At 34.2% G+C, this 12,465-nt stretch overlaps 1 protein-coding gene across 2 annotated transcripts in view; it reads right to left on the reverse strand.

Moving 5' to 3' along the window:
- Window positions 1-388: 388 nt before the first annotated feature.
- GDPD1 (glycerophosphodiester phosphodiesterase domain containing 1) overlaps window positions 389-12,465 on the reverse strand; it is a 37,782-nt gene continuing 25,705 nt past the window's right edge. Inside the window, exons 5-10 of one of the 2 annotated variants that reach the window (XM_054574873.1) lie at window positions 8,353-8,471; window positions 7,766-7,855; window positions 5,748-5,881; window positions 3,225-3,284; window positions 1,357-1,408; window positions 389-948 (exon numbers count right to left, since the gene is read on the reverse strand). In XM_054574873.1, the coding sequence (XP_054430848.1) occupies window positions 826-948; window positions 1,357-1,408; window positions 3,225-3,284; window positions 5,748-5,881; window positions 7,766-7,855; window positions 8,353-8,471 (578 nt within the window). In that variant the 3' untranslated portion in view covers window positions 389-825. The remainder of the gene's footprint in view (window positions 949-1,356; window positions 1,409-3,224; window positions 3,285-5,747; window positions 5,882-7,765; window positions 7,856-8,352; window positions 8,472-12,465) is intronic. The other variant, XM_054574874.1, reaches the window with a different exon arrangement.

The following is a 12,465-nucleotide window of genomic DNA, read 5'->3' on the forward strand; positions in this document are numbered from 1 at the left end:
TACTGATTATTAGGATTCAGGTATTATTTAAAATCTAGATGTAGGCCCAAACATTCAGTCATTGCCCAAAATGGAAAATTTACATTACTTTACAGGAAACAAAAATATGACTATTTGGATCTTGTATTAATTTATAATCGATAAGTCCAAATTTAATGTTTACAAAAAAAAAAAAAAAAAAAAAGACAGTGCTAAACACCTGAAGAAGATTCCAGATAGAATGTCCCCATGCTGGGTCCCCAGCAACCAAGAAATCTAATTCAGTCTACAGATTTTATTTCTGATCAAGTAATAAACTTTCAGATTATTCTTTGGGTCTGTTTTCTATTAACATGTACAACTTGTCAGATAACCACATCAATGATTTTCAAACTCTCCTTCCATTGTATTTTTCCCCATTAATTGTGATGCACTTTGAAATAACATGACAACTCAAAATAGCTGTAGTGGATTGCCATAGTTTTGTTTTACTAATTAGCTGACCTTATTCCAGTGAAATTATTAAATTATCCAATAGTCTTTGATTTCAGAATTACTTATAATAATAGAATCATATACAGAAATCTCGATCAATAATCTTCTAATTACATCTTATAATCAAGTTATTTCTAAACAAACTATTTACAGATTCAAAATATGCAATATTATTTAAAATAAATACACAATATATTGTGTGTACATTCTCAGACAGGCTTAAAAATGAGGTAATAAAACTTAACTGATTAAACCTTTTACCATTCTGGAAATGGCTTAGGAAAATGATGGTGAAAAATATTTTTCTTAGGTCTTTTCATGTTTTCTTTGAATGCTTGAGTACTTCCTTTTCTATGCTGAAAAATTATGTAAAAAATTCTTAAGCTTTGTTGGATAGTCTGTCATCACCCCAGTTGCTCCCAAATCAAAAGCCCTTTTGTATTCTTGTTCTTCATTTAATACCCAAATATACACCTGAAAATTAGAAGCATGAGAAGTATGAGAAGAAATGTGAAGATAAAAAATTATTTTTATAATAACATTTACCAACTACAGTCGCAGCACACTTAAGAAATAATCTTTTAAACACGCACTTTTATGAAATCATCGAACTCTTTAAAAAATTCCACTTTGCTCATTAAATGTGCACTGTCCCACCCCCTGCCTTCAGCTACTCTCGACTGCACATAAGTGGACTTCCCTGAAATGCCACTGCTTTCTTGTTCAGTCTAAGGCAGAGCTTAAGGTCTTCATAGGTCAACCAGTAAAGCAGCATCAGCAGAGCTGGGGCCAAACTAAGTCAGTTAAATGTTCCTGCCCCTTACACTTGTGTTAAACTGGTAAATTATGCTGTTGCCAAGATGCATCGCTCCAGAAATTTACCTGAATGCCGCGGGCAGTGAGGTGGTCAAACAAAGCCTTTCTCATTAGTAAACTAGAAAAGAAAAGCAGAACAGATTTAGGTACTTCTTAGCCCTACGAAGGACGAAAATTAGTCCTTAGTCCTAACTTAGTCAATTTAGAGTTTATAATTCCTAGTTCAATTTAATTCCAATGTTTCAGCAATATAAATACAGGCCTCAAATAAAGACCACTGCTGTGGATGCATTTACATTTAACTGCTGGATTTCATTGTTGCTGGCTGCTTGCTGGTGAATAACCAGAACCTTCTTTCTATCCCTTGTTGCCATTAGATCCTCAAGAGACCCATTCGTATTGAAGCAGCTCAATGCAGTCTGTGTTCCTAAACTTGCAAGTTAAAGTAAGACTTGGGTCAAGCTCTATAACATCATAGTTCACTTACAGAACGATTAGTCTTGTGTGAGCTCTCTTAGAAACCTAATGTATTAATTACGCTATCCTGTACATAGCAAAAAAGCATTTTTTAGCTCCAAATAACCAACTTAAAAGTGAACTTTTAGAATATAAATCACTTGAACAAGATGGGAACTAACTGTACTGAAAAGTTACACATCTAACTTTTATTGTTTATATTTATTAGAATGATTAAAGAACAGAAACTAAAAATCATGTACATTTAACAAATTAAAAATGTGTCCTTGAAAACTAGAAATTAAATCAGGAATAAAACAAAAACAATAAACCCTGTGGCACAGAGATAAAGTGAAATTAGTTTTCCATCTCTTTAAAAGAGGAGCTAAATTAAAAAGGCTGTGACTAAGGACTATTATTTAAGCATTCGAGGTTCCTTTTTAAAACAAAATATAGCACAGTAACTATGTTTTTTACCTAAAAATTAAACTCAACATGTCTTAGAAATTAGGCATTTTCTTTAAAGCAGATGCCCAGCCCTGGGTGGTGTGGCTGAGTGGGCTGAGCGCCAGCCTGTAAATCGAAAGACTGTCAGTTCGATGCCCAGTCAGGGCACACGCCTGGGTTGTGGGCCAGGTCCCCAGTTGGGGGCATGTGAGAGGCAACCAATTGATGTTTCTCTCACGTACTGATGTTTTTCTCCCATTCTTTATCCCTTCCTTCTTCTCTAAAAAATAAATAACATCTTTTAAAAAAATTTTAAGTAGATACCCAGTCCTGGCTGGGTAGCTCAGTTGGTTAGAGCATTGTCCTCTACGCCCTCTACGTATCCTCTATGTGTCTAGATACGCCAAGGTTACGGGTTCAATCCCAGGTCAGGGAACATACAAGAGTCAGCCAACGAATACCTAAATAAGTGGAACAACAAATCAATGTTTCTCTCTCTCTCCCCCTTCTTCTATCTAAAATCAATTAATAAAAAATAAATAAATAAAATAGATATCCACCCTATATGTAGGGCTTCTTTTCTGCTAAATCTTGGTACAGATTTTTCTGAGAAATGTGCCATTAGTCATATACATTTTACATATACTCCCTTACTATACATGCTTCCTTTCATTATGTTTTTGACTGCAGGCTAGTGAAAACAAGTAAGTAGAAGGGAGTGGTTATACCATATCCTAGATCTGCCATTAACTAGCTCGATAACCCCAAGTAAATCATTTAACTTTGGGTGGGTTGGTGCTTAGTTTTCTCCTGAAGTTGAATGAGATCATCCTCCAAAATTCTCCTAAGGCTTTGTGACTAGTAATGAAGCTAGTTCTAAATGATTCATACACATCCATTTGTATAGTGGGTACTCAACACAGCCTTGTTACAAATTACATCTAGAAAGTTTGTACTAAATTTAAGCATAGTATTTAATAGATACAGCTAAAACAATGACTTGTGTATGTATCAGAAACTAAAATTCTTACATATCAGAAAGCCAGATGAGAAACTTCTGACTTCTGGACACTGTGTGCGGTTCTTTTAACCTGTGACAAAATAAAATTTGAATCATAAATTAGAAGCAGAGTGTGATAAAATAAAAGAGGTTCAAAAAAAAAGTTAGCTTTGCACTTAGTGTATACTCAAAAAATATTTGTAAAAGGACAAATATATACTAAAATAAAGCCCATTTTGGTTCTCTATTTTACTGACTTTAGGCGAGCTTTTTGAGACCACTGTTCAAAGGTTAGGAAAAAAAAGTTACCTTTCCAGAGACCCTGAGTGCCCAGGGCCCAAGTCTCTTTTCTCTCTTTTTTTCTTTTTTGGTGAAGCCTCTTTCTCTTACTTTATCTGCTATAATTCAGTACAATATATAGCAAATTTAAACACAGAACCAAACTTTACTATGGATTAAAAGATATTTGGGGTAAAAATGAGACCAAAAAAACCTAAAAGTGTGTTTTTTTCCCCTTTCAATATTTGAAGACCTAGGCCCTGTACTTTTAATTATCTTTGCTATTGAGAGAGCACATGACTTTTAGACCTATGCTGAATTTATTCCTCGCTCTCTTTGATGCCTTGAGCGGCACAACCACTTGTGTTATTAATTTTGGGTTGTGCCCATAGGAAATCTCTGAGTAGCCTATGAAGAGAAATCTACTATGAAGAGTTCTCAGCTTCTGAGTTTAACCGCAAACTGTGATTCTCAGTCTCCCCAGGTCTTCATTTTTTGTTTTCTTTCTAAAGCCACCTATCAATATACTCTTACTATAATCCTGAGTCTCCACACTTCATTTTTTTTCTTTCTCTCTGAATTCAGTTTTTATTAGAAGCTCTCTATATAAAATCCTTTTTTCTCTAACTCTAGCCAAGATGGAAAGTCCTGGATGCTATTTCAGGGATTTCAGGGATTTAGTATCTCAAATACTAATTATCTCGTTAAGCACAAATTATTATGTTGTCTTATTAAGTACCCATTGTCTTCCATAAAAAACAACATTAAAACATACTCACGTAATATTCTACCTGTGTTTTAATCCACACTCACTTTTTAGAGAAAAGATTAACTCTGTGAACTTTGTTCATATGTCTGTATTTCAATAATATGAGCTTCTAAAAGGAACACACAGAGGTAATCTACAAAGCACAATAATCCATTCCAGGCCAGAGGAAAGCTAAGTACTTTAGGAATAAAATGGTTAGGAATCATTTTACTCTAGCAAATGAAAATTATTTCTTTGTAAACAAGAAGTGATTTCTGTTGTTTTGTCTGAGAAACAGCAACAAAGACTGCCAATAAATGTAACTGGGAACAGATAAAAATGTTCATCACTAAGAAACTCAAACTGGCCTGAAACATAGATGCTGAATACAAGGATACTGACCAAACTGCTCTGCTTACCAGTATTTCCTAATGATTAATGACTAATATTCAGCTTGATTTTTTTTTTAAAGTTCTGTTTGGGGTGAAAAAAGTTTTCATGCAGGTGAAATCACATTGAAATGATCTCCCCAGGAACTCTGAATTCCCTTGTCATGACTTGGCTGTTATTATTATAAATTTAGAGTTAGAAATAATATTTCTATTATTATGAGGGTGCAGGATCATGAGATGAAGCTATCTTTCTTTAATAATAATGATATAAAGATAATTTAACAAGAAAAACTATCATTTATTGAGTGCTTATTATTTGCCAGGCAATGCTAAATGTTTTATATATTTTTTCTTTGTAGTAGTAAATTAGTGTGTGAAAAGCAAGGCCTCATACCCTGTAGAGAAGTTACGCATACACGGAAGTATTTTAGATAAACTAATTCTATCCTTTTCTGTCTCCCATCTCTGGAGGGTTTTTGGGATTTTGTGGTGGCGGTTGTTTTTTTTCCTAAATGTGTTAATTAATACTAGTGGTGAATCTGAAGTTTAATGGAATTTCAGCTTTGTATAGTAGTCTGTGAAATAGGAAGAAAGGAAGTAGGAAAGCAATTATTACTGGATATTAGAGTAACAGAATTATTAAATTTCAGCAATTAAGCTCAATTCTTTTTACCCGATTTTAAGAAATATTAACAAAAGTCATTGTTACATGAGATGGGTCCAGATTAAATACTCATAATTTCTTTATTATTCATTTTAGAGAATGTGTCTTAATTACGTCAAAAACCATTGTTGCCCTGGCTGGGGGGCTCAGTGGGTGGGAGCACTGTCCCCTACATCAAAAGGTGGCAGGTTAAAGCCTCAGTAGGGGCATCCACGGGAGGAAACAGATCAGTGTTTCTCACATTGATATTTCGGTCTCCCCCCCGCCCCCCCTCACCTTTTTCTGTCTCTAAAATCAATAAATAAATATCCTCAGGTGAGAGTTTTTAAAAAATAGCATTGTTAATATAGGTCAGCTAATCAAACATGGAAATAACTATAGCAATCTATTCTTTATCATTAATATTGATATTAGGAGCTTTCTCTTAGTCCTCCTGCAATTGACAATTGATGCGAACAAGTAACTACTTACTTCAATATGATAGATGGCATTGGGATTTCAAAAAACTGTTCTCGAATAGGCACAAAGGGCAAGAGACCAGTGAAGAACAGGCCAAGAATGAGCAGAACACGTTGCAGACTGAAGAGTATGGGAATATCTGAATTCTAAAAGACAGCCAATATTATATCACTCAGCAACTGCTCAAATAAAGAGGATTATTTCACAACCCTCAAAGTTTCCCAGGACTGTATCGTGACATCTATTAAAAGCAGTCCCTGAATTATCAATATCCAAATGCACTACACTTAGAAATGACTCATCTTTGACAAATGAGTCAGTATCTATCTTGAAGCCCTACAGTGTAACTGATGATATTAAAGTTTCTGTATTCCCTACTCTCTGTTTTTATAGTTCCACCTCTGTTTGCTGGTAATAGCGCTTATCATTAGAGATTAAATATACCACATCTAATGGAACAAGATAAAGAAATGATAATGTGAAATAGTAACCTTAACTCCTGTTGAAAAATACATTAATATATATATAAATACTATTGCAAATATATCTTTCAACTACATTATAAATCAAACACAAATAGGATTTTATAAACTAGTCCAAGAATCTAATCATCATTTTAAGTTTCTATTGGAAAACATATTTAAGATCCCCAAGCCTTTAGAGTGCCAGCCCTCATGTATGTATGAATGAACCCTTTTCATCTTACAAATTGAAACTCTATACCCTTTAAAAAACTCCCCAAACATCCCTCTCCCTGGTTCCTCCTATTTTGTCTCTAAAACAAATAGAAATTATGTATGACAAATTTGAATTTTCTGTATAACAGTAATATATTGAAAAAATCATGCAAAAATTAACTTATTTTAAATAGTAGCCCTGTTACCCATCTCTTTATTTTTTTAAAAAATAGAGTAAATAAGTTTGAGTATTTTTCCCCCTATGTTCTTATGCTGCTTTGTAGAATTTTCAGCTTATTTATATTCCGGTGTGTCAGCCGCAACACAATATACAAGTCCCTGAAAAACTGATTTCTGCAAATTCATACCCTAAGAATAACAGAGCTTATGGAAAAACGGGGTTAGGGGCTGGCCCTCAAAACTCATGCAACTTTGGAAGCAGAGAACTAAAAACGGTAACTGGTACTTCTCAGGAGCCACACGAGGCTGCTGACAGGAGAGGGTGGAGAGCTGCTGCCCGTGAACAAAGCTCACTTGCCCTAATAACGGCCTCGGCTGCACATTGTGATGCTGCTCATCTTGGGTCTATGTTTTTGCCGTATTTGCTAGAAAGGAAAGTCTTCCACAAAGAATTCTTTGTATTTTGAAATTCCTACTTCTATCGTACTCTTTTGCACTATCATTTGTATTCCAAAAGAGAGTCCAATTCTTAAGGTTTTTTTTAACATTTTGAACTTCAAATTCTCTTACTGGACTATATAGCTAACTTGCTTATAGAGTCTTAGCATACCATTTAAATATATATCAAAACTAATTCTTATATAGTTTCTTCAATCAGAAAATACGTAGGGTTGGATGACCTTACTTATTATTGTACCCGAGAATCACTCTCCTGATACTAGTTGGCTAAATTTTATTGATTCTTGGTAAAGAAAAGCTTGAGCTACAGAGTTGAAGGACTAAATACTTTTCCTTAACTAATTATTATACAAAAATTCAATTACCTTATAAATAATAGACATTCACAACAGGAATCATATTTTGTTTTATAATGTACATAATAAACTATTAGTAAACAACCGATATTAGCATGTGAAAAAAATAATCCTGTAAGCCAGTCCAATTATACTGAACTTTAATTGCAAGGTCCATTATTTATATTAAATCAATTATCTATAAATCCATTATCTCCATTAGCAAACTTCTGGTTAGTTGCTTTCACCCAGTACCATTGGTTTTCATATCAAGGCTCTGAAATAAGATAATTTTAAATAATTATTACTATAATAACTTACTATTTATAGATATATAATAACAACAAAGGTCATTCTGTATCACTTTTTGGAGAATTACCTCTTTGTAGCACTTTTCTACAATTTCGTAACTGGCATTACCCCACACGGTTATGTGTTCTCGTCTGTACTGCTTCACCAACTCTGAAACCTGTAAGTGAAAATTCAAATTTGTATGCATATGCCTACTTGTAAATCCACTTACATTATTTTATTTGAAAAAAATAGGTTATAATCGACTATCTGCCAGTGAACAGTACAAAATTTTGGAAGAAGCAATGTATACAATCAGATTATTTTATAAAATATAAGAAATGACTTACATTTCACCATTATGTGATGTATCTAATAGAATACAACTATTTGGTACTTGGACACATATTAACTAAAAGTGAAACAATTTAAACTAGAAGTTAATTATATAAGTGCCAGAACTACTGGTTTGCAGGAACTCACTTTTATTCATAACTGAGACATGGAAAAAGGCTCCCCTACAGTAAAGCGACCCCTTCTACCAGGGCATTATTTAAACAATACTGATCCCTAGAGCGTCATCACACTTCCTTGAAAATGGTCAATCTATGCAGCCACCGTATTAGTTTGTGAAATCGGATGCAACACACTCGGAGGAGGCAATGCCTTAAGTACCTTCTTAATCAGCACATTGTTGTTGACTTTGATATCGATGTTAATGGGAGTGTTCGGAAAGGCCTCAAAAACTTCCTTCAGTAATGGAATTCGGTTATCTTTTCCTTCACATTGGCAAGCTGAGAAAGCAAGATTTTTAAATGTATTTTTAAAACATAACTTTGACTTTTTTTGGATGATTAGGAGAAATAAAGTAGCAATTATAATAGGACATTTCCAAAATGATTAAAAGTATAAAAAAAGAAAAATAATAAAAAATGCAACAATTGAGATATAACCGTTGTGACCATTTGGTGTACATCTACTCTTTTTTTTTTTCTATGCATAATTTAATAGACTTATAGTGTATCTACAGATTTTTAACCTGGTCTTTTACACTAGTAAAAAATAAATATTGCATGTTAATACATGGTATTTATAATTATGATATAAAAGGTTTTTCATTAAACTCTTTGAGATAACTGTGGACTCTCATGCAGTTATAAGAGGTAATATACAGAGGTCTGAGTACCTTTTACCCAGATTCCCTGATGGTAACCCTATAATAAAATATCGTGCCCATGATACCAACATTGATAGAATCCACCTATTTTATTCTATAACGATTATTTTAAAGGTTTTTAAAATTCTCCATTAAGCCCTGGCTGGGTAGCTCAGTTGGTTAGAGTGTTGTCCCCATGCGCCAAGGTTGTGGGTTTGATCTTCGGACAGGACACATACCAGAATCAACCAATGAACATATAAATAGGTGGAACAACAAATCGGTGTTTCTCTCTTTGTCTCTATCTCTCCATTCCTCTCTCTTTCTAAAATTAAAAGGAAGGAAGGAAGGAAGGAAGGAAGGAAGGAAGGAAGGAAGGAAGGAAGGAAGGAAGGAAGGAAAAGATAGAGTCCTCCACTGAGTAGCCATACATCGATTTAATTTAGTCTAACCATTCCTCTTAAAATGTATCAGTGCTTGCCACTCCAAAATATGCTGCTTTGGTATAAAGATTATTTTGAACGGAAGATTATTATTTCCCTTGGTATAAAGATTATTTTGAACTGAAGGCAATTAAGCAGATACGTACAAAAAAGGCTCTCTGCTCCCCCCCCATCATTTGCCTTAAAACAAGACTTAAATTTGTACAAAGAAATCACCAACTGCCCTAGACACTTATCAGCACCAGAGGACTGACTAGCCTTTATCTTTTGTTATCCTCCCACATATTTAACTTCCCAAATGTTCCATCGTAGAAACTCAGTCTTTTTCCTTTGTCTTGTCACTTCTCTGAAAATTTATTGGGATTTATTATTTTTTTTAAGATGTTATATAAACTCAAGTTGTAGCCATCTCTGAGTTTCTCTCATGAGACATACATAGTAATAAACTTCAGCTTGTTTTTATCTTATCAATCTCTCTTTTGTTACAGAGTCCCAGCTGAGAATCTAGAAGGGTAGAAAGAAAAGTATTTTTTTTTCCTTCTCTATACCTACCAGTGGATATTGAGATTGTTTCCAAAGTTCTGCTCTGATACCATCATTGAATATTTCAGAGATTGAGGACAATACATTCAGGCAAGAGAAAGACATGCTAACTCAGTAATGTGTTGAAGAATTGTATCAATGCAACTCAATTCAAAGAAAACTGAGTCATGAAAAAATTAGAAGCAGATTTTTAAACATTCTTTGTTATATTCTGAGGGTTATTTTCTTTATTTTTTCCCTAGTCCCTTTTGCCTCTAATCATTTATATAATATACTATGCATACTAAATAGCTATTATATAAATTTCCCCTTCTACCTGAAACTTCGATTCTACTAATCTGTGAATAACCAAAAAGTGAAAGACCCCTTATGTCATCCTTATTGTAGAGCAAACCAAAACAAAGGAGCATATCAAAAAAGGAAATTAAATCTATGTCAGAACATTCATTATAATAAAGGCTCATATGAATAAGGCAAAAAAGAAAAAAGAAAAATCTGTTACTGTTTTGTCTGTTATGTATCCTATTCCTATTGTTTTTTTCTTACTCCTTGTAAGTCAGATGCGGCTCTGGGTCATTCTGATGGGACTGTCAGTCATTTGCCTCTGTGTCCATGGCCACAGAGAGAGTACAATAGCCTGCAAGCATAACAATATGGACACTAGGAGAGGTCTCCCAAAATCCTCAGCTGAATGGATCATGTACTTTTGATGTTGTCAGAAGTCCATCTTTATGTGGAGAAGGTATGCCTAACAACAAAGCTAACAAATAAAAGCAGAACAAAGAAATGAAGAGAGAGACCTATTATTTATTGTTTGAGCAACTGGAATCAGTCATGTCTGAAAGCATAGAACCTCCAGACTTCTTAGTTATGAAAACCAACAAATTCTTTAAAATGTTTTTTCCTTGAACTATCTTGAAACGGATTTCTAGCACTTATAACTAAAGAATTTAGACTTACCGTAGACTACAAAATTGAACTACAAAATTAATTATATTAATACATTGCGCTGTCAAAAACAGGACTGTTCATTCTCAGAGGCAGGCATATGACCTAGGTCTGGCCAATCACAGTAGCTTATCTCTTTGACCAAGGTGAGTATTTCAAGATGGACACACGGCCCACACTGGGTCGATCAGTGTCTTTAGAACTTTCCCCTTGAGGCTCAGAGGGGAGATCTCCTTTTCCCCCAGGAGGATAGTGCAGGCAGGATGTGAATTTACAGTTGTCAGGATCATGTTCCCTGCCACAAAACCCACCTTCAGCAGGAGAGGGTAAGACCCAAGAGAAGCAGAAGCATGAAATGAACCAGAAAGAGTCCTTTTTGTACCCTTGGACCCAATAAGGCAGTCACTAGCTGCACAGGGTTATTTAAATTAAAATTAAATAAAATTAAAAAATTCAGTTCCTCAGGTGCACTAGCCACATTTCAAGTACTCATTGGTCACATGTGGCTATTGGCTGTTGTACTGGACAATGCAAAAAAAATTGATTTCACTAAGGAAAATTCTCTTTAGACAGTGCTAGTTAAAAATAATTTTGTTCGTTTGTTAAGTATGGAAAAATTAATTCAGCAATCAAGAGGATTACCATGGGCAATAAACATTCATACCCAAGTAAGATATACGTAAGAATCGACTTAGAAAAAGGCCAAACAGACAAAAACTATGGAACAAGAAAATGACCCATTATACAAAAATTATATTGCATCAAATAGAGGGGGAAATAAGGAAATTAAAGTGTGCTAAGGAAAAGAAAGTGTGCTAAAGTGATGTGAAGATATTTAAATTACATGTCTCAGCCAGCATAGAATGTTAAAAAAAAAAGAAGAGTTGGAGAAAGAAGTTTGTCCCCAGTTGTTCTGGACAGAGGAATAACCAGGTAGAAAATAAAAGGAAAAATAACAAACAAGAATGCTAGAAATGAATGTAATACTGAATGTCAACTACTATTGAAAATTTTTTTAAAAATTAAAAAAAAAGAATGATAAGCAAATATGCCATTGGATTTTCAAAAGAAAATACAGTTCTTCTCCAGTCAAGTTGTGAACAACAAAGAAAGCAAGAGGCCTGATATGTGCATTCCTGTGAGAGTTGATAGTTCCTCTCTCTTCAGTATTTAAAGAAAAGTAAGCAAGACTTCTGAGCAGAAGAATGGGATAGAAAAAAACCAGCTTTTTGCCTAATCTGAGTCAAGTTTATACAGTACTATGTATTATTCTGTTTCAAATTCTGTAAACTTCTTAAGTTAGTAAGTTGAATGCAATATGAACTAAGGTTAATTTTTTTTACAGTTGTCTGAAACTTGAGAGTACATGGGATTTCTATTAATAAGGTATTTGAAGAGACTCCAGATGGAGAGGCAGTAAGATGTAGCTGAATACTGGCCTGGTAAGATCTAGGTTCAAGGCCTAGCCCGGTCATTTACTGGCTGGCTCTATGACCTTAATTTACATCTTTAGGCCTGTATCCTTATCTAGAACAGGAAGAGACAGAATCGGATGGTCTCAAAGGTCTCTTCACATTCAAAAGTATTTTCACTTTATGAGGGAGGTATAAAAACCAGAAAAAATTAAAACATTTTTTTTTCTGAAAAGACCTTTTAATCTTTGTGAGGCTTTGCTCTACAAAGGGAGAAGCAGAAGGA

The sequence above is a fragment of the Pteronotus mesoamericanus genome, unplaced genomic scaffold (assembly GCF_021234165.1).
Source record: "Pteronotus mesoamericanus isolate MK-2021 breed Mesoamerican mustached bat unplaced genomic scaffold, CSHL_Meso_final contig_269, whole genome shotgun sequence".
In the NCBI taxonomy this organism is placed as follows: Eukaryota; Metazoa; Chordata; class Mammalia; order Chiroptera; family Mormoopidae; genus Pteronotus; species Pteronotus mesoamericanus.